This window comes from Carassius auratus, unplaced genomic scaffold (genome assembly GCF_003368295.1).
Source record: "Carassius auratus strain Wakin unplaced genomic scaffold, ASM336829v1 scaf_tig00019462, whole genome shotgun sequence".
In the NCBI taxonomy this organism is placed as follows: Eukaryota; Metazoa; Chordata; class Actinopteri; order Cypriniformes; family Cyprinidae; genus Carassius; species Carassius auratus.
The window spans coordinates 4,126-30,224 of NW_020524960.1; the positions used below are offsets into that span (position 1 = coordinate 4,126).

The window sequence follows — 26,099 nt, forward strand, 5'->3', positions numbered from 1 at the left end:
CTAAAAGTAGCTTCCATGAAACAATGATGGAGTTCATGAATAACATTCAAACTTTTAATTAGGGCAATAACTTCATGCCTGTGCCCCTCCATCGACTGCTCCATTAACGGCTCTCTTTTGCTCTGGACATGTTAAAAGGCTTTGACATGAGAGTGTTTGCACACCAGTGCAAGGCCATTTTTTCTATTTAATGGGAATTGGAAGTTTTGAAGGCCCTCCGCACAAAACAATGCGTAAAAAATAATATTGTTCATTGTCATCCGGGTTAACAAGAGTTGACATAATTACTTGGGCCATTTCTTCTCTAATTAGCACACTTCCAGGGACATTGGCACAAACGGTCCGGGAGAAATGGGAATCAGACAGGCATGCTGAACGGCAAACAAAGAAAGCTCTGGCAAGCGTAATTAGGTGAGACAGTGGCCAGGACTGTTCTCGGCTGGAGATGTCGTAGAGGCTTTTGCTGTGGTTGGCGAGTGTTCGCTCCTGCTCCCACCAATTCTTAGAGGTTCGCCTCTCCCCCCAGTGCCTAATAAGCCCCTAATTGTATTTCTGATTCACATGGAACAAGGAAGCCGCTGAGTTAAACCCTGCAATGTTACTACTGGTGTCTGATCCCATTCTGGAGGACCCAGATTTGCCCCTCTTTTTTTTTTTACCGTCTAAACAAGCTTTTTTTGTTGTTGTTGCAAGTTTAACCCTCTGGTGCTCTTCAGTCACTTTTAATGTTCTGACAACATCGTCCTGTTGTTGATCTGTTATCCAATCTGTTTCTAACCTGAGGTTTGACAGAACTTTTCACTTGTTGGTTCTGTACAATTGCATCTGTTACACGTTGTTGCCCTCATACATTGTGACAGTAGTGATGTGCAGTGGTTGTTGTGGCGGATCACTGAAGCTGTGGTTCACATGATGGCACCCGCTAGTAGTCGCAGCCGGTCAGATACTGTAGGTCCTGTCCAGACATCCTCCTTAAGATGAGGGTCATTCCCCACAGAGGGTCTGTCTCCAGAAACACCAGCACAGCCATAAACAACCCGTTGCCCTGACCTCGACGGGCCTTGCTGCCCTAACAAACGTCAATCCGATGTGCCCTCAGGCCTTTAATTAGCTGTCAATTAGTGCAAATTAATCAACTCCTCGCCTAATTAAGCAATGCCGGCAGGCAGCTTCTAAACACGCTATTGTGGGAGCTGTATGAGAAAACTGGAGCTAGCAAACTTTCTCTGGGGGTCATCGCACCCTTGGCGGTTGGTGAGGATAAGACCTCTGCAGTTTCCATTTTTTCCACCTACTCAGCACAAAGTGTTTGCAGTCCTCAGTATCTGCTCTTAAAATCCTTAGTCTCGGGAAAAGGAGTTTCCCAGTAGCCTAAGCAGTAACTTTAAAACACCTCACACTTCAGTTTGATTTCTTAACTTTTGTTATATATATATATATATATATATATATATATATTAGTGTTCTTCAAAGAACATTCTGGGTTCAATACAAGTTAAGATCAGTCAACAGCACTTAAAAAACCCAAGTTTACGCTGATGCAATGGAAGTGAATGAGGCCAATTTTTAGCGGATATAAAAATTTTAAGCTTATTATTTTATTTATTATTTAGGTGAAACCTGTTCATTATTTGAGCTGTGGAGTTGTTTTGGCATTTTTTACTGTTGCTTTAGTATTTGTGGAATTGTGTTGTCATGGCAACGACAAAATTGGGTACAACTTTATGCAGAAAAAATGTGTACCTAAATTTGGTGCACATTAAAATCTTGTGGATTTACTTTTGAACAGTAAGTATTTTAATGGTATTTGATTATTCGTTTTTGTTCAATTATTTTGTTCACTTTTGTTAAATTTAATTAATCTTCACTGAACAAAAGTATTGATTTCTTTTCTTTTTTTTTATCTTGCTGACCCAAAACTTTTGAATGGTAGTTTATAAAATGGAAATTATGACTTAACTGCACTTCATTTATTAATATATTTTCTATTAGGTCTGTTCAAAAATGTTTCACTCTAATTGCCCCATGAAAACACATAACAAACTCCGATATGTCATTAAAAGAGAGAGAAAGCAACTTGATAAGTCTTTTCAGGCACATAACAGTATTGATTGTTTTCAGTTTTAAAGTGAATGATTGTAATAAAAGTTGCGTTAATACAATTAATGCTAAACAATATCCAGTATAATATCAGAGATACTCCTGTGCTGCAGACTTGTGTGTGTGCTTGGTGTACAAAACAAAATCCAACATTAAAAACAATTCATCACTTCCAATACATTGCAAATACAGAATTATGACCAGAAGAGCACAAGTGATTCTTCATTTAGATTGCCTGTGAAGATCAAGCACCAGCAATCTGTGTAGGGGCCGGGACTAATGCAATACAATGTTCCTATAATACAGCCCCATCCCAAAGCTCATTACCTTTCGGTGACCTTCCAGCATCAAAAGTTCTTCCTAAAGACAAATAGCAGCTAAGCATTTCAATATAAGAGAAGTCTTTATTTGTATTCATCACATTATGCTGTAATTGTTACAAGTTTGCATGGACAAACTCTCATTTTAGCAGCTTTGAAAAAGTAGACAAGGGTTGTGTCCCATATTTTTCGTAGAGGTCAAGGCAGCGATGTAATTTGCCATCCATCTGTTTGACTAATGCAATCACCTTTTCAGTATCTCAACTGCTTGCTTTGTGTTTGTATGCCGGGTTTCACTTAAAATAAGTAGGCAGCAGGCCCAAAAGAGACCGAATATTCAGAGAAGGGCAAAACAAATTTTGCAACAGCTGTTTGCCTTTTAATCTGCCACCATCAGATCCTCCAGTCTTTGATAGGCCACACAATCTACACGAATGACTGAGCTAAATCTTTCCTTAATCTACAGCCTTATTAGTTTGTCCTCTTATGCATGTAAATCAGGGTGCAGTCATTTTCCTATGTAGATGGATTATTAAAAGCCATGGAGGGAGAGTGGGGTTTTTTCATCTCACAATAAACAACAAAGCCCTGCACAGATTACAGCAGAAGCGATGGCTACGTGAGGGCAGGAAGCAGTTTGTAATTGACAGGCTGCTTTGATAGAGCACTGTAGCCTTGTGAATAGATGGGTTTATCTAGACCGGGTGATGTGTCATTAGCATATCTTGATAACATTGATTTCTTCATTACCCTTAATGAAATTTCCACTTAATGGCTTCTAATTAGTTTCAACTGGTGCCTATGTAATTGCAGCTGTAATATTTTGCTGAGGCGTGGGGTTTAATGCTTTGAGGCGAAGCGAAACTCTTGCGTGAAGTTTTATTCTCTTGCACTGCTTACACATTTGTTGTCTAAATTTTCAGATCACTATATATTCCTATATGTGATTAAACTTTACTTTTGTTTGGCTGCCAGTTTTGATGATCATCTCATGTAATTGCCATGGAGCCAAGCCAACAAAGAATTAGCATGGATGGGTATTGAATAGTGTCCCATAAGGCTACAAATCACATGGTTTTTCTGTTGTAAACTGTGCAAACAGAATTACTGTGCACCTTTTTTTTGTAATATTCGGTGTAGGGTTATTATCAGGCCACCTCAGCAAAAAAAAAAAAAAAAAAAAAAAAACTTCTCCAAGTGTTCAGTGTGGCTTCTAATTAGCCAAAAAGCCACAGGTCAGGCGCTGTCTCGCGGGAGCGCGCGCTCGGGTCTCACGTTCTGCCGGTGTCGTATGAATCATGACGTTTATTTATGCATCAGCACATGGCACTTTGATAAGATTGGTGTTATCTCTGTCTCCATCAACGGCTCGCTGCTCATTTCCATAAATTATCTCCCAGTAATTATCTGTCCAGATGTCCAAATTGTGCCACAAATTATCTGCAAAACGAATCAAAATCCCACTGTAATTTAGTAATAGCTGATTAGACCAGAAACTTGAATGTAATTAGAATAAGCTATATTTTGCATTCTGTTCAAACTGTTTTATATGCAACAGTGTAAACTTCTAAAAGAATGTAAAATATACACATTTACCTGGACTTTGCCCTTTAAATGAACTTTACCCTTTACAATTTAACATAAGAACAACTTTTTATTATTGTGAACAAATAATATTAGACCACTCACGTCTTGTTGGTCCTAAAAATTTATTAAATATAGCTAAATTTAATATTCAGATTTAGCCATGTCATGCTTTACATGCATTATATTAAGCTGATTTCTCATGTGATGTTATTACACAAATACACCCGTTTTTTATTTGTTTAGCTATATATTTGTTTTTTATATATATATATATTTGTTTGTTGTTGTTGTTTTTTTTTTTGGGGGGGGGGCAAATTTATTAAAATCTAATTAAAAGCTGATACTTTTAAAAATGAAATGTTACCACCTATATTTTAAAATAAACATTAAAGCAATTTCGTATTATAACGTTATTGTAATTGGAAATTTCAATATCGTGGCATTTCCCCCCTATTCAAAAAAAAGAAAGAAAAACAACAACATTTGTCTAGATCAAGTAGAATGCCCCTTATCAATTTATCCATTTAATTTGGAAATAAGCATTTGCCACGAGTTTTTTATAATCTCAGAAATCCTAATTTGAATGAGCCATTTATCTTCTCCTTTAGAGCTTTGCACTTATGATCGAAGCCTTTTATTTTAAGGCCAAAAGGTTTGCAAAAGAGGAATATATATAGCGATACAAGAATTGTAAGTCCTCGAATTTTCTATTGCATACGATCTGCTGAATCCTTCAACCTCAACAGGAATTCTTTAAAATATCTAAGAAAAACTATATCAGTGACAAACATTCGATATCATATGATTGAGTTATTTATTAGTTTTATAAAACAGATTTATAAAATCACTACTTTGTAATTTTTATTTATTTATCAATTTTATTTGGTCTGGTGTATCAGGCGATGCTGCCACTATATATATATATATATATATATATATATATATATATATATATATATATTCTGCCATTGCTGACGACATGTGATAGATTACAGATGTCGTTTTATATTTTAGACATTTTCCTTTTATTTTACGATATAGGCTTCACGAAAAAAAAAATAGATTCCTAAAGTCGTTTATAATCGATCGATAAAGTTTACCATGTTGAAGCCTAAAAACAAACATTTTGGTATCGACGATTATTATTATTAGCATACTTCAATACAGTAAATTTAATTCGAAATTCGAAGTGATCATTTTATTTGCTAATTTCGGTTAAATGTCTGATTAACACATAATTGCAAGCAAAATGTGATGTGAATGACATGGCATGATGCATAAAATCAGGCAGAGTAGCATCCTGTATCCTCTGGAATTCTAAATCACTTCCTTGCCGCTGATTGGCTGTTGAGTTTTGACCCTTGTTGGGATGGACCTGTTGGATAAAAGGAGAATTTCTATCGGGATCATGCGTATTGCGCCGTGGATGTCTGTGCACAAGGGACCGAGTCGTATGTGAAGAAGGGGATAGTCTCAAAGGCATCATGACGGGAAAGGATGGGGCTGTTTTGTCGGAAAGTTTGAACAAATCAAAATCAGTGTGTGCCGCTAAGAACATTGGAAATAACAATCCACATCTGTCAAAGAGCAGCAGCACACATCCACCCAAATGCACGGGCTTCGGCATCCAGGAGATCCTGGGACTAAATAAAGAGCCGTCCTCGGCTCCGCGGAGCACACTGGACTCGTTCCCCGCCGGAGCGCACCTTCTAGCCAGCAGGTCGATGCTCGGGCCAGCTGGAGTTAGTGTTGGGGTCGGGATGGGATTAATTGGGCCTGGAGGTATTCCGTCGTTCTACAGCCAGCCCGCGTTTCTTGAGGTGCTATCAGACGCGCATAACGTCCATCTACAGCCGCTCAACAGGACAGTGAGGCCGCTGGAGACAAACCAGTCTGCAAGCTCAGGTGAAGTTCATGTTTCATCCTATAAGACTACTGATTCAATTTATCAGTTTAGTGCAGGTTTTTTTTTTCGTAAACCGAAGGCCTTACTCTATTATTGTTTTTTCTGTTCTGTTTCTAAAACCTATTATTTTTATTTTATTTTTATTTTTTAGAAATGTGTCGTAAACAAAAGCCTTCAACTTGTTGACTGTTTTAAATCGTATTATTTAGGCCTATGTTGAATTGTAATAATTGTAATTGTGATGATCATCGTCACAACGTCAATTTTGCTTTTAAAATTAAAGGCCTACAGGCTAACTGTTGCAAAACAAAATATTTCAATGTTTTTACATCAGCCATTTTAAATAACATTTCCCCCGATGTTACAGATTCAGAGGATGTCTCTTCAAGTGAAAGGAAAATATCAAAATCTTCACTGAGCCAGAGCAAGAAGAGAAAAAAGCGACGACACAGGTAACTAACGCTAATAAAATGAATGTTAAATGGCAGTAAAACAACAGTGATCTATATAATTATTTTATTAAACAGCCGAAACAACAAAAAAAAAAGGAACGAGTAACGATGTTTTGGCAATCATGGCCAGTTTGAAATCAACTGGAAAATAACATTTGAGGAACAGACTAACTGTGAATGCCCAAGATCTGTCCTCTTTTTAAGAGATAACTCGTTTTTTTTCGTAACGAGTTAAAGGTTCGTAGGTTTTAAAAGGCAGTCAAAATCTGTTTTTCTTTATAATAATGATAATAATAATAGTAATTTGTATTTTTATGCTATTATATTTTAAGAGGCATTTGGAATAAATTAAATTTATAAACACAGGCCTATGATTTAGCGTTTGACATGTTCAGGTCTAAAAATTAAAAAATAAAATGATATGATAAGAATTAAATGAAAATAATTAAAACGAAATAATAGACACGTCTGTATTTATATTTTAAAACCTGAAAGAAAACTTGCCTACTAACCTCGACATTTGCGGATAGTCCCTTTTTTGTAGACTAGTTGTCAAAATATAATTTATGCGTGATGTTTCTAATATTGCTTTCCTAATACAACTAAATGTTGTTCTTTTGTAGAACAATATTTACATCTTATCAGCTGGAAGAACTGGAGAAGGCGTTTAACGAGGCTCATTACCCAGATGTGTACGCCAGAGAAATGCTGGCCATGAAAACCGAGCTGCCCGAGGACAGAATACAGGTAGAGAGCTATTTACACTCGCCTTTTGAATTAAATGAGGATATTACATAACGACAGTGTGCTCTCTTCGACCACTCTTTTTTTATTTATTAAATAAAAAGCCTACACTAATAATTTTCGCTATATGCGCCTGTATTCATTTAACTTTTGTTTTTTTGACGTGTAAGCTATTTGCGGTTATTGATGTAGGACTATAAAGTAAAGTAAAAATAATCTTGGTGTTTCTTTCTTTTTTTTCTTTTCCTGTATAATTATTTGAATTGCGTTAGCCTTTTCTATCTTTTCTTTCGTTTTTTTCCCCTTTGCTTCATTTCCTGTTTTCACAGCAACATGACTAACTAGGCAGTTATCATTATGTTTTAAATAACCATTTACAATTAAAATGTAGACCAAAAAAATTGGAAATCGAACAGGACTAATATAGCCGTATAAAAATACAATAAAATAAATCCATTTTGGGTTGGTATAGCCTCTCTTCTCTAGCTAAATCTAATATGCCAGACGAAAAAACTCATTTCTTTTAGTATGTAAAAATAAAGCACCAGTTGAGGTTTCTCAGAAGGGCCTCAAAACCTTTCCTCATAGCGCCTGACCCATTAATATTACTGTTGATCGTGCCGGAAGTTGGTTTCTCAGAGAACTGACTTTCAGAAAGATCACATGTGCTCTCAGTGGTCAGTGTGGTGATCTGAGGAAATGGCGAAAAAAAGGAAATGGTGAAGTGTCTTGGATTAATTTAGTCGGTTTGTGGGTTAAGGGTTAGTCGGCAGGCTAATTTCAGGTGAAGTGATATTTATTTTTCATAGGTAAGCGTATGTTTCCACAAGGTTCGGCTACCAAACGTTCAAATAATAACACAAGTTTGATCCTACAAGATTGTCATGAAATAGTCTAATCGCTATAAACTCTGCACGCGAGTTCAGTCGATAAAGCATGGCAAATAACAGCACCGTGTATCACTTGATTATAAATGCACATATCCCGTACTATAGTCTTCTTAGATAACAGATGTAGCCTATGATATATAATGGTGCAAAATTACACATTTGCGCTGCGAAGAAACCTAAATGGCGCCTCGAAATTAGCATACCTTTAATATTTAAACTAAAGTAATACTTTGGAATAGCCCTAGGTTTATTCCGTTTATAAAAATACCAAAAACCTTTAACAAAGTCTACTACCATAAAAGTCATTTTACAATTCATTTATCGATCAAGTGGAGCATCCCCCTTGGACAGATAATATCTCATAAGCCACAGTTGTGTAACAATTTGCGCGCTCTCTCTCTCTCTCTCTCTCTCTCTCTCTCTCTCTGTGTGTGTGTGTGTGTGTGTGTGTGTGTGTGTGTGTGTGAGAGAGAGAGAGAGAGAGAGAGAGAGAGAGAGGCGCTAACGACCTAATCAAGCAATCAAGGCGGAAGAAGATTACTGTGTGACCTGAACCATCCATCTGCTGGCATGCCTTTTAATTTCCTTCTCATTACAGTGCCTCTCGGTGAATAAATAATACGGAATTAAATAAATAATTCTATTTCAATCCAAAGTAAAATTAACATCTAATTTTCTCATCGGAGTGTAATTAGTTAAATGAGAAAAGCTCGCCGTGCTGCAGGGGAAGGGATGTGTCGAGATGAGGGGAGTTCAAATGAAATAACTACATTGAATGTATTAGCACGGGTCAATAGCGCTGCTCTCAGGGGTCCTGCTCGTTTAATTTCCCGTGATATTTGCCCGCCTGTCCACCATCGATTGGACTCGAAATTAACTTATTTTTCAATCAGCTTGCGCGTGCCCCTGGGGTCGTCTCTCATCGCTGTCTCCCCCCGCTTTCTTTTGAGCGCCCAATAACCAATTTCTCCTCAAAAAGTATCTTGCATGAGATGAGGGCTATGGTCATCGGCATTACCAGAAAGATTGGAAAATGGTTTTGATAATTTCTTATCCAATGTCTGGCCTCTCTGGACCCGGGAGCCCCTCCACCTCCTGGAGAGCTGCGCTCGCGCCGCGTCATGACACAACTCGACCGCGTGCGTCGCGTCGTTTAGCTCAAATGGACACTATCATGCATGCCTGCTTAAATTCTTCGCTCGATAAAAGCTATAACAGTAGCCTACTACATATGGCTCCAATTAGCCAATGAGAGGTGATAGTCAAAGATAGCCTACTCATAAAAATTAGTGTTTTCATGGGCACACATTGAAAAGATGTAAATTACATATTTGTTACTTTACATTTGCAAGTTGAAAGCTGCTTGATTAGCTCAAAACCTGAATGATTATCTTTCTTCAGTGAAATGCACACACACACATACACCAATGTTAGACAGATTGATAGGCCTAGCTACCCTTTACTTTTTATCTTTTGAATGTGATTCTGTCCATCCGACTCAGATATCTCAAAGAGACTACATTTAACCATTAATAAATGATATGCAGGTGTGGTTCCAAAATCGGAGGGCCAAGTGGAGAAAGCGGAGAAGTGTTGGGGTCGTAGCAGTGTGATGGCTGAATACGGGCTCTACGGTGCCATGGTGCGTCACTCCATCCCTCTGCCTGAGTCCATACTGAAGTCTGCTAAAGATGGCATCATGGACTCCTGTGCTCCCTGGCTTCTAGGTATCCCAGCATATTAAGACTTTTTGTTTGTATCATAATAAGAATTGATTTAATGATAATTATTATTATTATTTTAAATAACTAATGGACCTTTATTCATCATCATAACTAATGATACAGGTTTTTCTAAATTGAAAGTGATATATTTTTAATTGAATTACAAGAACATTTTCATGAAGACTCTTCTCTAAATCTGTTCCGCTCTAATAATTTCGAGAATTGCTTATACTCTAAATATTTAATTTGTCACCCAGCACTGTTCAGTTTCAACAAGTTATACTGTGAGACTTACTTTATGGAGAGTAGATCAGCGTCAAATCTATAAGGTGCAATATTACCTAACCAGTACAAGCTTCTTTTGAATTTAAACATGCTGTAAATTAAGCGTTTTGATTACATTTACAAAAATGTTCTCAGCTGATAATTTAAGGGTTATATTTTTATGCAGCAGACGTCTCACAGAAATTTTTTAAATAACATTTTACCACTTTTTAGAGCAATTACTTCCTGTATTAAAATAATATAAGAACCAGTAAAAAATAAATACAATAAAAAGTTTTATAATATAATTAAATTGCTACTTAAATAAATTACTTAATTTTATACTTATTATTTAATGGTGTTTTATTTATCTGTATTTGTATTTACTATACTATGGTTATCTTTATTTTTTTGTCTTTTTCTGGCAATTGTTTTGCTCTTACACAAAACAAAAGCTTGTTAGTTTTACTATGGCCCCTCTGAATATGACTGCATTTTTTGTTCTTTAAAATAAAATATTAAATAAATACATAAATCTTTAACCAGTAACATTACACAACTGACTTTTTGTTCTTTAAAATAAAATATTAAATAAATACATAAATCTTTAACCAGTAACATTACACAACTGACTTTTTGTTCTTTAAAATAAAATATTAAATAAATACATAAATCTTTAACCAGTAACATTACACAACTATCACCACATTAGATATCTGTAAATAAATCTACAGAATTTACTATGATTAAATTATAATAAAAAAACTATAAAAAAAAAAAAAAAGAATATTGCATTTCTTTATTCATCCATTTATTTTTAATGCAGTTTGACTCTCATGGCTCAGATTAGTCCTATTTTGTTACTAAATCTAAAATCTGTCTCTTGCTGTTTCCAGTTCAAGATGGTTTTCCTACCACCAGCTGCTTTTCTAAACACGAATACCCACCATTCTTTTCAGGGATGCACAAGAAGTCCTTGGAGACTGCTGCAGTCCAATCAAATGAGAAGTCAGATGTCATTCAGAAACCGACCAATCCCAAACCGGAAGAGGCTGAGGCTGAGGTTGAGGAAAGGAGGACAGAGTCACCCATGTCCAAAGAGGAACTGAGGGAGAACAGTATTGCTGTTCTCAGGGCAAAAGCACAGGAGCACAGTGCCAAAGTGCTGGGAACGGTTACCTCGGAGAGACTAGAGCACAAAATGGAGACGTCGGTGACAGAGGAGTCCAGCGAACAGTCAGACACAAAAGAAGAGGAAAAAGGTTCTTAGATGATGCACTGTTAATTCTTCCAATCCAAAACATTGGCTTAGTGTGCAAATATCTGTGCTGTTGTCTCTTCCCTTCCTGCACTGTTCCCAGGACAGCACTGGACTTTTAATTGATTCTCAATGTTCCTCTGCATTTTATTTCACTTTAGCAAGGTCAAAACCATTTAGAAATTTGCAGTATTTTGATAGCAGCATCAGTCCATCATGCCAGTGATTAATAGTTTTTTTTTCTTTCTTCAAATAAAGGACTTCAAAAATTCTAGCCATAAAAATTCTATGTATAAATATAACACCCATTTATCATGTTGGCAGCCTCCTCGGTGCCATTTGCTAAATTTCTCAATTGAATAAAACCATAAATGTTTGTATATTTATGATCTAATTTCAGTATAAAGTAATATTGTCATCAGAAATGTATTGGTCAAAAACTCCTACTGAGCTTTGAAATAACAGGACTTAAATGCTTTTCTTTTTTCTTTTGTACAGTACCCGTCTTCAGATTCGCAGTGGTTAAAGTTGTAATAGAGTGTATTGCTGTATATATTGTAAATTAAGATAGCCTGCTACAGTATTGTTTGAACTATACATTGATGTACTGTAGTCTTATTATGTGCTTTTTTTCGTAACATGTAAAATGCAATACAAATTATTAAAAAAAGATGAACAATGCTAGCCTGTTTTACATCAAGTGTGTTTTAAGTCATAAGCGGAGAACATAAAATACATCAGTTTAATTTGTGTTTAAAGGGATACTCCACCCCAAAATGAAAATTTTGTCATTAATCACTTACTCCCATGTCATTTCAAACCCGTAAAAGCTTTGTTCGTCTTCTGAACACAATTTAAGAAATTTTGGATTGAAATCTGGAGGCTTTTGAACGTCTCCTAGACTGCCAAGTAAGTTACACTGTCAAAGTCCAGAAAAGTATGAAAAGCATTGTCAGAATAGTCCATCTGATATCAGTGTTTCAACCGTAACATTATGAAGCGAAGATAATACTTTTTGTACACAAATAAAACAAAAATAGTGACTTTATTCAACAATTCCTTTGTCAGCAGTCTCCTCTGTGTCTCACCACATCACTCAAACTGTCTACGCTCTTCTGTGTCAGCTGCACCACAATGCTGTGCTGTTCAAACGTGTATTTATGCTTTGATTTGAAAGAAAACAGTGTATCCTTATGGTGCAGCTGACAAATTTTCATTTTGGGGTTGGAGTATCCCTTTAAGGTATCATATGTCATAATATGCTAATAATGCTTTTTAATTAAAAGCCAATTTGCGCTAAAATCTTTCATCTTAAAATCTAAAAATTGGCGGGAAAATTTTTTTACTCAAAAAAATAACAATGACAAAGAAACAGTTAGTTACACATTGAAATGTTTTGAAACAAAAAAAAATTCAGAAATAGTATTTTCTTGTGAAAAGTACTCCAATATTTGTTTTCTTTGCAACTAATTATTAGTAAAAAAAAAAAAATATATACAGTCTTGTTCAAAATAATAGCAGTACAATGTGACTAACCAGAATAATCAAGGTTTTTAGTATATTTTTTATTGCTACGTGGCAAACAAGTTACCAGTAGGTTCAGTAGATTGTCAGAAAACAAACAAGACCCAGCATTCATGATATGCACGCTCTTAAGGCTGTGCAATTGGGCAATTAGTTGAAAGGGGTGTGTTCAAAAAAATAGCAGTGTCTACCTTTGACTGTACAAACTCAAAACTATTTTGTACAAACATTTTTTTTTTCTGGGATTTAGCAATCCTGTGAATCACTAAACTAATATTTAGTTGTATGACCACAATTTTTTAAAACTGCTTGACATCTGTGTGACATGGAGTCAACCAACTTGTGGCACCTCTCAGCTGTTATTCCACTCCATGATTCTTTAACAACATTCCACAATTCATTCACATTTCTTGGTTTTGCTTCAGAAACAGCATTTTTGATATCACCCCACAAGTTCTCAATTGGATTAAGGTCTGGAGATTGGGCTGGCCACTCCATAACATTAATTTTGTTGGTTTGGAACCAAGACTTTGCCCGTTTACTAGTGTGTTTTGGGTCATTGTCTTGTTGAAACAACCATTTCAAGGGCATGTCCTCTTCAGCATAGGGCAACATGACCTCTTCAAGTATTTTAACATATGCAAACTGATCCATGATCCCTGGTATGCGATAAATAGGCCCAACACCATAGTAGGAGAAACATGCCCATAACATGATGCTTGCACCTCCATGCTTCACTGTCTTCACTGTGTACTGTGGCTTGAATTCAGAGTTTGGGGGTCGTCTCACAAACTGCCTGTGGCCCTTGGACCCAAAAAGAACAATTTTACTCTCATCAGTCCACAAAATGTTCCTCCATTTCTCTTTCGGCCAATTGATGTGTTCTTTGGCAAATTGTAACCTCTTCTGCACATGCCTTTTTTTTAACAGAGGGACTTTGCGGGGGATTCTTGAAAATAGATTAGCTTCACACAGACGTCTTCTAACTGTCACAGTACTTACAGGTAACTCCAGACTGTCTTTGATCATCCTGGAGGTGATCATTGGCTGAGCCTTTGCCATTCTGGTTATTCTTCTATCCATTTTGATGGTTGTCTTCCGTTTTCTTCCACGTCTCTCTGGTTTTGCTCTCCATTTTAAGGCATTGGAGATCATTTTAGCTGAACAGCCTATCATTTTTTTGCACCTCTTTATAGGTTTTCCCCTCTCTAATCAACTTTTTAATCAAAGTACGCTGTTCTTCTGAACAATGTCTTGAAGACCCATTTTCCTCAGCTTTCAAATGCATGTTCAACAAGTGTTGGCTTCATCCTTAAATAGGGGCCACCTGATTCACACCTGTTTCTTCACAAAATTGATGACCTCAGTGATTGCATGCCACACTGCTATTTTTTTGAACACACCCCTTTCAACTAATTCAACAAATTGCCCAATTGCACAGCCTTAAGAGCGTGCATATCATGAATGCTGGGTCTCATTTGTTTTCTGAGAATCTACTGAACCTACTGGTAACTTGTTTGCCACGTAGCAATAAAAAATATACGAAAAACCTTGATTATTCTGGTTAGTCACATTGTACTGCTATTATTTTGAACAATACTGTATATATATATATATATATATATATATATTTATATATATATATATATATATATATATATATATAGACACACACACATAGTTTTTCATTCGGTCTTGAGCCTGAGTAACAATCGTTTGTATGTCGACCACACAGTTGTGTTTCACTGAGTGTAATCCGACACAGTTGAGAGGCCTCAATCTGGGCAGATTAAACAGCAGCAGCGATGCATAACAGACATATGGGAGAGAGCATGAAAACAGCCCTAGATACGGTGCTCTCACTGAGGCTAGTTCTCCTGTAAAACCCTTTATCCTTCATGTATTCATTCATAAAGTCTATATATCTATCTATCTGTCTGTCTGTTTAAAAGCACTGATATTTTGAAAGAATAAGGCCCAGGATTACAATCACTCTTTCTCATATTAGCAGTCTTGAATGCCTCACAATTAAAAAATCCTCACATAACAGGATAGTAAAAAGCATGGTAATTATTTTACAACTGTACATAATTAAAATTAGCCCGTGTTAAACCTAATGAATAAAAATATATAGGTCTCCTTCTGACTAATCTGTGAATTGTGAAATCAATCAGGATTTGTGCTGATTAGAAGCGTCCGAAAGGATGTTGCACGCTCTCTCTATTTCATCTGGGTTGTTGATCCTTTCCATGCCCTTATTATCAAGGTCTGTCGACAGATTATTGATACACGCTGTTAATTCAATCCTAATTTAATTTACTTAGTGTCTGTGTAATTAATTAGTTGACATCTGGGGTGATAAGGCTAGGCTTGCGAAGCAACAGAATATCTCTATCTTCATCCCTGACATCTCTGTCACCCAGTGATCCTGTCAGGCATATTAGCCTTTTACATTTCCCTGTATTTAATCTAGACATGGTTTAATAAATAAAATGTTGTAAAAAAAAAAACTCAAATGGATTCCCTGCTTGTATACCATTAAGCATGTTTTAATCAACACTCATTCACTCAACACTCATTATTCAGACGTTTTGTTTTTATGTTTAGTAAGACTTGCCCAAGCTGTTTGTGACGGTTACCAGTTTCTTTATTTCAGATTTATCAAAGCTCAGGCTTCAGGCACTCTCACTAAGAGGAATCCCGAATTACAATGAAGCACTTTCTAATCCCACAATGTCACTAATGGTGGCCATTAGAGGCCTGACTGAGGGACGAACTGGACTGTATCTGTGATATGAAGATTACCAGAGATGAGATCATTTATCTTAGTGGTAAATCCATGCTGCCTTTAGAGTGATTTCTTAATCAGATTGTGATGATCACTGACTAAGCTGCTGTGCCGTTAAGTAACGTAGGTAATTAAAATATCTGAAATGTGGTGTAAAATGAGGAAGGATATTCACTTTGATAGTATGCATGTAAAATACATCAGTCATATATTTGAAATCAATAAAAATATTTGAAATATTTATTGATTTCGGCATCCTGTCTTTTCAGCATGGCTCAATGACTTCATTTTATATTTTAATGTAAATTCTAAATAATATATATATATATATATATATATATATATATATATATATATATATATATATATATATATATATATATATAATCTATATTTTGGCTATATCATTTAATAATGCCATTTTTATAGGGATTACACATGCCATGATAAATAAATAAATATTACTTTTCATTTATATTATTTGACAACTCTCTTAGAATTTTAAATACACTGATACTTTTAGTTTTGTTTACATTGATCAGAACATTGCTGACATTCTAAACTCTTCATGCTTCACAATTTACCGTCTAATTCTGTTTCATCTGTTTCATTAAAATAATGGTAATAATGTGATAAGTAAGATTCAGTTCGTTTTATTGATGTAGCAGTATGTAAAAAACGAGACCGTGAAATGTGGATTGAGGAAGGTAAAGTGGTCTCTTCCTGCCCCCTGCTGGACATTTGCTGTAATTTATAGGTAATTTACTAGAATAGAATTTGCTTAATAAACACATCGATACATTGGTGTTTACTTATTAATAAATAAATAAATTTCTGGAGGATTGTGTAGGTTTTTAAGTTTTTCAGTTTGAATGAATTAACTTTAAAATGTTAACAGTTTAATTTGTTCACTAACAATAGCCAACAGTGTTATAGGCATCACAAGAGAATTCAGTCCTTTTTTTCTTCTAAAAATCAATAAAAATTTCAGCTGATCTCAAATTCTATCTATCTATCTATCTAAAAGCACTGATATTTTGAATGAAAAAAGACCTAGAATTACAATAATTGTTAATCTGAAATGCGTAAAATACACACCATTCAAAGAAAGAATTATGCAAATGTTTTCGTACATGATTTATTATGAAATGTTAAAAGTGATAGGAATTGCCCAGAAAATGTTTTTATTTTATTTTACTAAAATGTGTCCCAAAATGCAGTAATCAACTCAACCTGTTTCTACATCAGTGTATATATCATTTTTATATCATAATGAACTTTAAAACCAAATAAAATAACATTTTCCTTGAGGAGGGTGTTCATAGCTTAAATTATTATGAATAGTTCCCCATGGAAAGGCAGCAGAACAGTACGGACCCAAAGACACGAGAGAACGGCGCGCTAAAAGCGGAAGTGACGTATTTTGTTGTTACCCATCCTCCGCGCTACAGTTATTGGTGGCATGGACGGGAAAACTAATTGCTTGGCTACCGTTACCTTAGCGAGTGTGTCTCGATTATAACAGTTTTCCACATTTGAAATGTTTTTGGCTGGGCTTTGAATCAATATAGCAAATATTACTCCCATCATCATTAATCATCTGCAAGCAAACGGCTGCTTCTCGCGCTCTTGTGAGGACTCCTACGTCATTTAGCAAGTTTTGCTTCTCTAAACAAAATGGCGGACAATGAAGACGATATTAATTCAGCGTCCAAATCTGCTGCAACGACTATGGAAAACGTCGATGCGAGCGGATCTCAGCCGCAGCCCGAGACGACACAAACTGCAGCCGAAGCTGGAAATCATCAAGAAGACGCGAGCAAGCCCGCAGAAGGGGGCGTCGATCAAGGCCTCGCCGAGTTAATGCACAGCGAGACCGCGGTGGATGTCGGAGCTCTGGACGGTAACGTTAACGTTACTCAGGAGGTGATCGGGCAGATCGTGGGCGGTGAGGTGATAACCGACCCGAATATCATCACGTCTTACGTCCAGGCCTCTGCAGAGGCAGGTGTGACTGCTGAATGCACCACTGTAAGTGGGGAAGTCTTAAACGCTCTCGCGCCGACGACCACCATCATTTACGTTCAGCCCGACGGCAGCTTCGTGGAGAGCTCGGGGCTATCGGCCGAGGAACAGCAGCAGTTAATCGAGCAGTTAACAGAACAACAGTTAGTCCATGTGGCAGGTACTGAGACAGCAGTGAAACCATCCACTTCTCCTATCGTCGACGTGCAGCAGGTGATAGTGAGTAAAGCACAGGTAATTGCCCAGGCCGAGCCGGCTGCGACACATACAACGACCCCAAAGATATTGCAGAGACCTGTCACGACGCAGACGACGTCCTACATCGCTCTGGACTCCAGTAACTTGCAGTTGGCGACAGCGATCGCGCCGCGGCCCGTCAGTGTCGCGCAGAACGCGTCGCAGCAGCTGCAGAGCGTCGCCAAACAGATCGCGCTGCAGCAGTCGCACAACGGAGCGCACGCGACCGCGCAGAAGGTACCGTGGGGTCTTTCATTACTTGTAGAAACTGTATTAACTTACCAGAAAATAGTTTTTTTTTTACAGTGTAGAATGGGAATGTAAGTACTTTCTCTTGTTTTTTCCCCCACCTACTTCATGCATAACCGATTAACAAGCATTTCCCTCATTTTCCTTTCCTTCTGTACTTTTTTTTCTTTTCCTTCCTTATGTACTTCCTTTTTTCTGCAGAAACTTCCTTCTGTATGCACTTCCTTTTCCCACATGTATTTCCTTCTCTGCTTCATCCCTTCCTTCCGTGCATATCTCCTTCTGTTTGTCCCTCTGTACATTCTTTCGTCCACAAGTATATCCTTCTCTACTTTCCTGCTGTACATACTTCCCTTCTTCCACACAAAGTTCCTTCTGTATTTTGTTTTGTGCGTTTCTTCCACAAATAAGTCCTTTTGTACTTAATTTCTTCTGCACAGATTTCCTCCCATACATCCTCCTTTCTTCCATAAATATTTCCATCTGTTCTGAACAGATTTCCTTCCACAAGGTCTGTTGAACACTTCTGTAAATACTTCCTTCTGTACTCCCATTTTACCATGTGTATTTCTTTATTTACTTTTTTCGGCATTTCCTTCCTTCTAACTTCCTTCCTCCCTTCCTTTTGTACTTACTATCTTCTGCACAGATTACCTTTCTGTCATCCTTCTGTATATTTTTTTCCCCACAAGCATTTCATTCTGTACTTCCTTTCTCCCACACAAATATCTTTATTTTTCTGTCTTAATTGTGCATTTCATAAAGAAATTGTTAAAAGAAATGGTCAAGTACTTTAGATCACATGTTAATTTCTGATTTCACTGATTTCTCAAGCAAGTTTTGTAAAAGAAACCAGTCCTTTTTATTTTACAGTAGTATAGTATAAGTAGTGTCCCGCATGCATTCAGTCAGATATTCTGTGTAAGCAAATTGTTTACCCATTTATCTCCAAAGTTCATGTTGTTTTTCCACACCTTGAATTATTTAGGTAGCTGAGCCCATCCAGATTCAAGTTCAGGCACCTCTGAAGCAAGACAATAAACAACGGCAGACGACTCCAATAACAATTTTACAGCCGCAGAATCTGTCAGCCAGTCAGCCGCTGGTGAAGGTTTCAACCGTAGGAACACTGAGCAGCCCACAGATCTTCCACATCACCCCTATGCCTGGACAGCAGCAGTATTTCTTACAGAACACAAGCGATCCTCCAATTCAGCTTCTCCTTCAGAAACCAGCTCCTGTTGTTAGCACCATTTCTGTCCCCATTAGTAAGGTACACGTCCCGGCACCTGCCACGGTCAAGAGTCCACCAGCCAAACCAACTGTTCCTACCCCAAAGATCCTAGTGCCGTCTCCGATTCTTTCATCTTCTCCAGCCAAGGTAACAATTCCCTCCAAAGTCATACCTGTGGAAACAAAAACCGCAACTCAATCTGTGGAAAAAACCACACAAAAAGTTAAAAATCGCCAGAAGAAACCTCCGAAAATCCAGACCCGATCTGGTCGGGTGTCCAGACCACCTAAGTACAAGGTGAAAGACTACAAGTTTATTAAGAACGAGGACTTGGCAGAAAGCCACCAGTCTGATTCAGATGACTACTCCGAGATAAGTGTGGAGGATGAGGATGGAGAGGAAGGCAAGAAGAAGTCCTCAGATGTGACTCTCAACCTCCGCGACAAAGCCTTTAAATGTGATACCTGTGAGAAGTCGTACATCGGCGTCGCCGGTTTGAACAGACACTATAAGCTAAATCCCACACATGACAAGAACCCGACCCCGACTCAAGCAGAAGACCTCTCCAAAACTAGAGACGAACAGCCTTCAGGAACAGAAGTCACCGACACTAGTCAAGTGAAAACACTCAGTACTCAAAAAGTAAGAGGATTTGTTTGGATTGCTTGATATTAGGGGTCTCAGATCGTGAAATTGATTGATCAGATAATTGCATATCAAATATTTCAGGTTCAAGAAATTGGGAAGGTAGAACCCAGGAGACCTGGGAGGCCCAGGGGACCAGGACGGCCTGGTCTTCCTAGGAGGCCTGGGCGGCCACCTAAAAGAGGACGACCAGGAAGGCCACCCAAGTACCCCAGAGGAATGACCTTGGAGGAGCAAGCACAAAGACAGAGGAACCGACTAAAAGAAGTAAGATCTGGTTTGCTGTACATCTGCGTGCTGAGTATGTGTACTTTGAATGCCAAAAGGGGCTTTTTGTGTTTTATTACCATACATATTTGTTGCGTCACATCATGAAACTGCTGGGTACACTGCTGGGGTGGGTGATGTAAGCATAATGTTATAACAGTACTCTTAAACAGTACAGTACTCTGTGGAATAAAAAAAAGGGGAAGTTGTGGCCTAATGGTTAGAGGGTTGGACTCCCAATCGAAGGGTTGTGGGTTCTAGTCTCGGGCCGGACGGAATTGTGGGTGGGGGTAGTGCATGTACAGTTCTCTCTCCACCTTCAATACCACGACTTAGGTGCCCTTGAGCAAGGCATCGAACCCCCAACTGCTCCCCGGGCGCCGCAGCATAAATGGCTGCCCACTGCTCCGGGTGTGTGCTCACAGTGTGTGTGTGTGTGTGTGCTCACTGCTCTGTGTGTGTGCATTTCGGATGGGTTAAATGCAGAGCACAAATTCTGAGTATGGGTCACCATACTTGGCTGAATGTCACTTCACTTCACTTCACTTCACTTCAAAAAAAAAAAAAAGAGGCTTCTGTTTTGCATTTTTGTATTATTCATGACAAGTTATGTTCCCAGTCTGAAAGAAAAGTTGAATTATGAAAATGTACTTAAATGTTATGATGTGTGAAAGACCATTCACACCAAGATCTATCTGAATATTATTAGTGTGATTCTGATTGGCTGTCAATATTTTTATTGTTCATCAGTTGGAAAAAAATGATTCGGAGTCGTTATTGTTGTGATGTGGACATCCCTATCCACCTTTTTCCTGATTTAAAAATGGGCGTCGCCATTTGTAAATTCTATGGGTAAAGCTTGCAGTATCAATAGTGTCCAGCTATTTTTAGCTGTACAAAACAGTTCATTTTGCTGCTTGATATTGACAATTGATGTGTCCTTTTATATTATTTTAATCTGTTATCTTAATTAAGAACACACTGGTTTGAACTGCAAACAGTTTTACTGTTTACTGAATGTTATTCTCCTCGTTATTTACGGCTAATGAAACGGAAGTCTCACCCATAGACTTACTTCTGCGTTGAGGAAAAAGGTGGATATTTATAGTATTAGAGTAATAAAGTATTAATGAGTTTTAAAACGTCCTAGTTGATTTTGTTTTACCTTTTTTTTTTTTTTTTTTTTTTTCATCTTTCTTCAGTTTATTAAACAATATGATGATGAAGATCTCATGGAGATCGTGCTTCCACGTCTGGCCAGAGTCATGACTGTATGGGAGTTTGTGCTGATGAAGGTAAGTTTAGACATTCTGAAACATGGGATAGATTGTTTTTAATTTTGGTGGTGGTCTGGTGGTGTCCATTTCTCTGTAAACTAGCATGTTATTCCATGTATTGGAAGCATTTCATGCAAGCTTGCAGTATGCTTTTCTCTACAGGTGGAAAAGGGTTACCCATCAAAGCAACAGTTCCCGAGCGTGTACCATGAATTTGAACAACTACACAGCGAGGTGAAGAAGATGGCCCTGGAATATTTGCACACTTCACCAGCCTCCCGTCCGGCTATAGAGGTTAACAACATGGGAGTACGTATCGCAAGACATTTAGCCACAGCAGCTTTCTGCTCAAACATTAGTACCATACAAATATTCTGTCATTCCAGGTTTTACAATCCTTGGGTATAACCGATCCCAATGCACTAAAACTCCTGACTTCCTCTGAAGGACAACATAGTCAAAAGACAAATCAAGCAGAGCCACGAGCAAATCAGACCACCAAGAGCCTACGGAGTATCGAGGTACATTCTGTGCAAAAATCATTCCAGTGCAGACTCCTTTATGCAAGTGTACATAGCACACATTGCTCAGCTGCAGTTTCCGAATTATTCACTTCTGTCTAATAACTAGTCATTTAATTCAGGGAGTTTGAAACCTTTTGATGGCCTGCCTGAACCTCCAGAAATCATTTTAATATGCTGATTTGGTGCTCAGGAAACATTTTCTCTTATTATCAGTGTTGAAAATCATTGTGCTGCTTGATATTTTTGTGGAAACTGATTGTTTGATGAATTGAAAGTTTAAAAGAACAGCATTTATTTAAATAGAAATAATTTGTTACATTAACGTTTGCAACTGTACTGTTACTTTTGATCAATTTAATGTGTCCTTGTTGAACAAAAAGTATTAATTTATGTATTTTTGAGTTAACCTCGAAAACTCTTGAGTAAGTAGACACTTTTATATATATTTTTTTCTTGATTTGTTCCTCCTGCAAACGTTAATTTACCTAGATCCATATTATCACCATTCCACTTTGAGCTGTTCTGGACTACCTGTCATAGTTTTATGTGAATTAAACGGTTTACTGTGTATAGTAATAATTTTTCCTCTTTATGTTGTTCTTAGAATGCCAAAATGTTGCCTCCTGCAAAACGGTTCAAAATAGAAAACTGCAATGAAGAAACCAACGGCTATCAAGTTAATCAGAATGGTATCCAGAAGGACGAGAGTGTTGATGGCTCTATGCTGCGGAAGCCTCAGGTGGTGCTGACCAGACTGGAGGACTTGACTTCTGTAGATCTAACCTCGGAGGACGCTACACAGAGCACTGAAAGCACCGTCCCAGAGAGGACAGAGGAAGAGCCTATGGAGACTGAAGTGTCTTCTTCAGATTCTGATGCCACAAAAACAGTAGAAGACCCAGAGCTCTCCAAGGTTCTGAACAGCAGCGTCGTCGTGGACATCGTGGATCAAATGGAACAGTTGGAACAAGCTCTGAGCACAGACTCCGAGTTTAAGACCTCGCAAGAAGCTACTCAACAAGAGGTTCAAGACAGCCAGACCGACGACGCTCTCGAAGACCCCGAGGCCAGTCAGGTGGTGCAGCAAGAATCTCCATTTATTATCCAGACAGCAGAGGGGCTCGTCATGCAGAGCGCAGAAGAGTTAGCCGCCAAAGGCATCGTGATCGTCAATGGGCCCGATGGAACCATGATGCACATCGAGGCACCTGAAGGCGTTCCCTTAGAGACCGTTCATGCCCTGCTAGGCATTGAAACCGAAAGAAAGACTTAACGGAGTCAGATCTTCACGTCCTGTTTTTGTCCATTATTCACACCGTACATACGTTCTGTCAGTGTAATGGTGTTTTTTCAATGAACTTTTATTGCATTCTTTGTAAATTTGTATAAAAACAGTATTATTATATATTAGTGGGTTTTTTTTTGTTTATACAAAAAGAAGTCATTGTTCATTTCAAATTTTAGAGAAGGTTCGCTTATGTTGGAAAATCTTAACTATTGGTTTCAGCGTCCGTGACTATGTAGCTGCGTGTTACATGTCTCAAGAGGAAAGTGATGATGTCACACTAAATTGTGAAGGGAATCCAGTGTTTTTCATTCTGGAAACTGATTCTTTCACAGCATGCACAGATGGGAGGAAAGAAAATAGTATCTGCCAAAACTAAGTTATGGACTCCAGCAAGGTTCAGTAAAGCTGTGGTAAGATTTTTGTCAAACTGTGTCCACTTAGTTGGCCATCCAGTGAAATCTGTATATAACCGTTCCTTTATGTTAGCAAGCCAGGCTGTAGTTCTAATACAGTTTAAATTGGTTACCCCATGAGATTTCATTTATTCAGACACGTTTGTTTGTTTATTTGTTTGAAAACTAACCCTTATCTTAAGGCTGAAATTGGTTGATCCCTAGAGGTCTGATCCAAAAACATGATATTTTGAGTTGTCTTGTACATAGGGGATGTTTCGGTTTTGATAACTGGCCACTCCAAGCTGTAAGAAAACGCTCTAGATTTGTAAAACAAACTGAGAAAACACGAGGTGCTTATAATCTTAGCCTGCAGCCTCAGATGTTCATTGTTTCTGTTATTTAGTAGTCTGTCTAGTGCAAAAGTCATTTGGAAAGTTGTTGCACTATTTTATTACTTTTTATATATTATCTGGTTTACTGTGTTTTTGAAACATCTCAGCATTTTTAATACAAAGGGACATGTTCGTATATGACATTAAAACATTTGAGTGAGTTTATGGAGTTAAGACTTTGTATGGTACAGATTGCTTTCAAGGCAGTAATAAAGTACAAAAATAGTATATTTTCAAGAAATAAATCTGAAGGTTAAACATTACATCAAAGCTATATAGATGTCATGATATGCTGTTTACATCGTCCTCATGCATAGACTCAAGACTGAATCACAAAGGTCTGTGACATGTTTCCAATGGCAAACTCTCTAGTAGCGGTTTTCCAGTATCCTCAGTGTAGAGTTGATACAGTCACGATGACCAATAGATCGTGGAAAGTTCAGCATTAGCCATGTGGGCCAATTCTTGCAGTATAGTCTTTTTCAGTGCCAACCTTTGCTTGTATGACTCGTAAAGCTTGGAAGATACTTCAACTGTCACGAAGGGGACAAAAAACAAGGGTGATGAGTGATTATGGGACATTGACATACGTTTTTGAAAATGAGATTATATAGAGCTTTCATGTATTTCAGGTACCAGTCTTTTTAAATAATATATAATTATACATATTATGATTGTCATGCATATAAAAACTTGCAGAACATATACACACCCTTAGACAATCCATGATGCAGATGAGTCTGGTTCTTTATCAGAACAGATTTGGAGAAATTTAGCTTTACATCACTTGTTCACCAGTGCATCCTCTGAATTCCAATCTGATCCTCAGTGAATGGGTGCCGTCAGAATAAGCATTTGAACAGCTGATAAAAACATCACAAAGAATCCACACATCCATCCACTCCAGTCGATAAATCATTGTCTTGTGAAGTGGAAAAATGTTTCATCAGCTGTCTGGATTCTCATTCTGACGGTATCCATTCAGAGCACCTATTGGTGAGCAAATTATGCCAAATTTTCCCGAATATGTTATGAAGAAACAAAATAATTTACTTCTTGGGTGGCCTTTTTGTCATTTTTGGGGTAACTATTCCTTTAAGGGTTTGCATATGCAAAGACTAACTGCTTCACACTAAATTTGTGTGTGTGTGTGTATATATGTATATATATATATATATATATATATATATATATATATATATATATATATATATATAGAATATAGTGTACAGATTTTCACATCTGTCCTGTTTTAACTTCTGGAGAACGACCTCCTGAAATGCTCTGGTCTGTAATGAGTAGTGTTGCTCAGCTCGTCTCTACAGAATCTCCATCAGCTGATCAAGAGCATTAAGATTGAGTGAAATACATGTCCACTAGACCCTTAGAGGGGGTGTACTCATTTATACTGTGCACTGTATGTGTGTGTGTGTGTGTGTGTGTGTGTGTGTGTGTGTATATATATATATATATATATATATATATATATATATATATATATATATACACACACACACATACACACACACACATTTATAAGTATACCAATTTTATTAAAGTAAACTTTGGACATACAGTACAGATCCCAGATCAAATTAACCTAAACAGAAAATGGGATAGTTTGGTGTTTTGTACTTGACTGAGCATTTGTTTCTTACCAAACTGTTGTGTGGAGCGTGTGTGTAACAATGAAGACCATCTTCTCCATCTTTGACAACATGTTTTCCTTTGAAGAAACAATTTAGACTACAGAAACTTTTTTACAAAAATGAAGGATTGCTAATGCTAGTTCTCAAAAAATTACCATTTTATCCACAACGTCTTGTAATCTTCTCCCAGCTCTTGGGTGCTCTGTTTCAAGTTCTCTGAAAAGTCTCCAGCTGCCAGACTTCCTCCTTCCATCACAACATCAGGCTCGATATATCTGGGAACAGACATGATGCAGAAAACTGGTTACAGTGTAAAAGAGCAGGTAGATTGCTCACACATACATATGCAAAAATGAATAT

The 26,099-nt window shown here is 37.5% G+C and overlaps 1 protein-coding gene and 1 pseudogene across 1 annotated transcript; both read left to right on the forward strand.

The window, feature by feature from the left end:
• Positions 1-5,060: 5,060 nt before the first annotated feature.
• On the forward strand, positions 5,061-11,929 carry LOC113076253 (visual system homeobox 2-like; annotated as a pseudogene).
• A 5,013-nt stretch (positions 11,930-16,942) lies between these two features.
• Positions 16,943-24,318, forward strand: LOC113076254 (uncharacterized). The gene is made up of 7 exons (XM_026248912.1): positions 16,943-18,056; positions 19,057-19,944; positions 20,032-20,214; positions 21,417-21,509; positions 21,654-21,800; positions 21,878-22,012; positions 22,620-24,318. Exons 1-7 carry the CDS (start codon positions 17,235-17,237, stop codon positions 23,286-23,288), a joined length of 2,937 nt encoding a protein of 978 aa, XP_026104697.1. The 5' UTR covers positions 16,943-17,234; the 3' UTR covers positions 23,289-24,318.
• Positions 24,319-26,099: the final 1,781 nt, after the last annotated feature.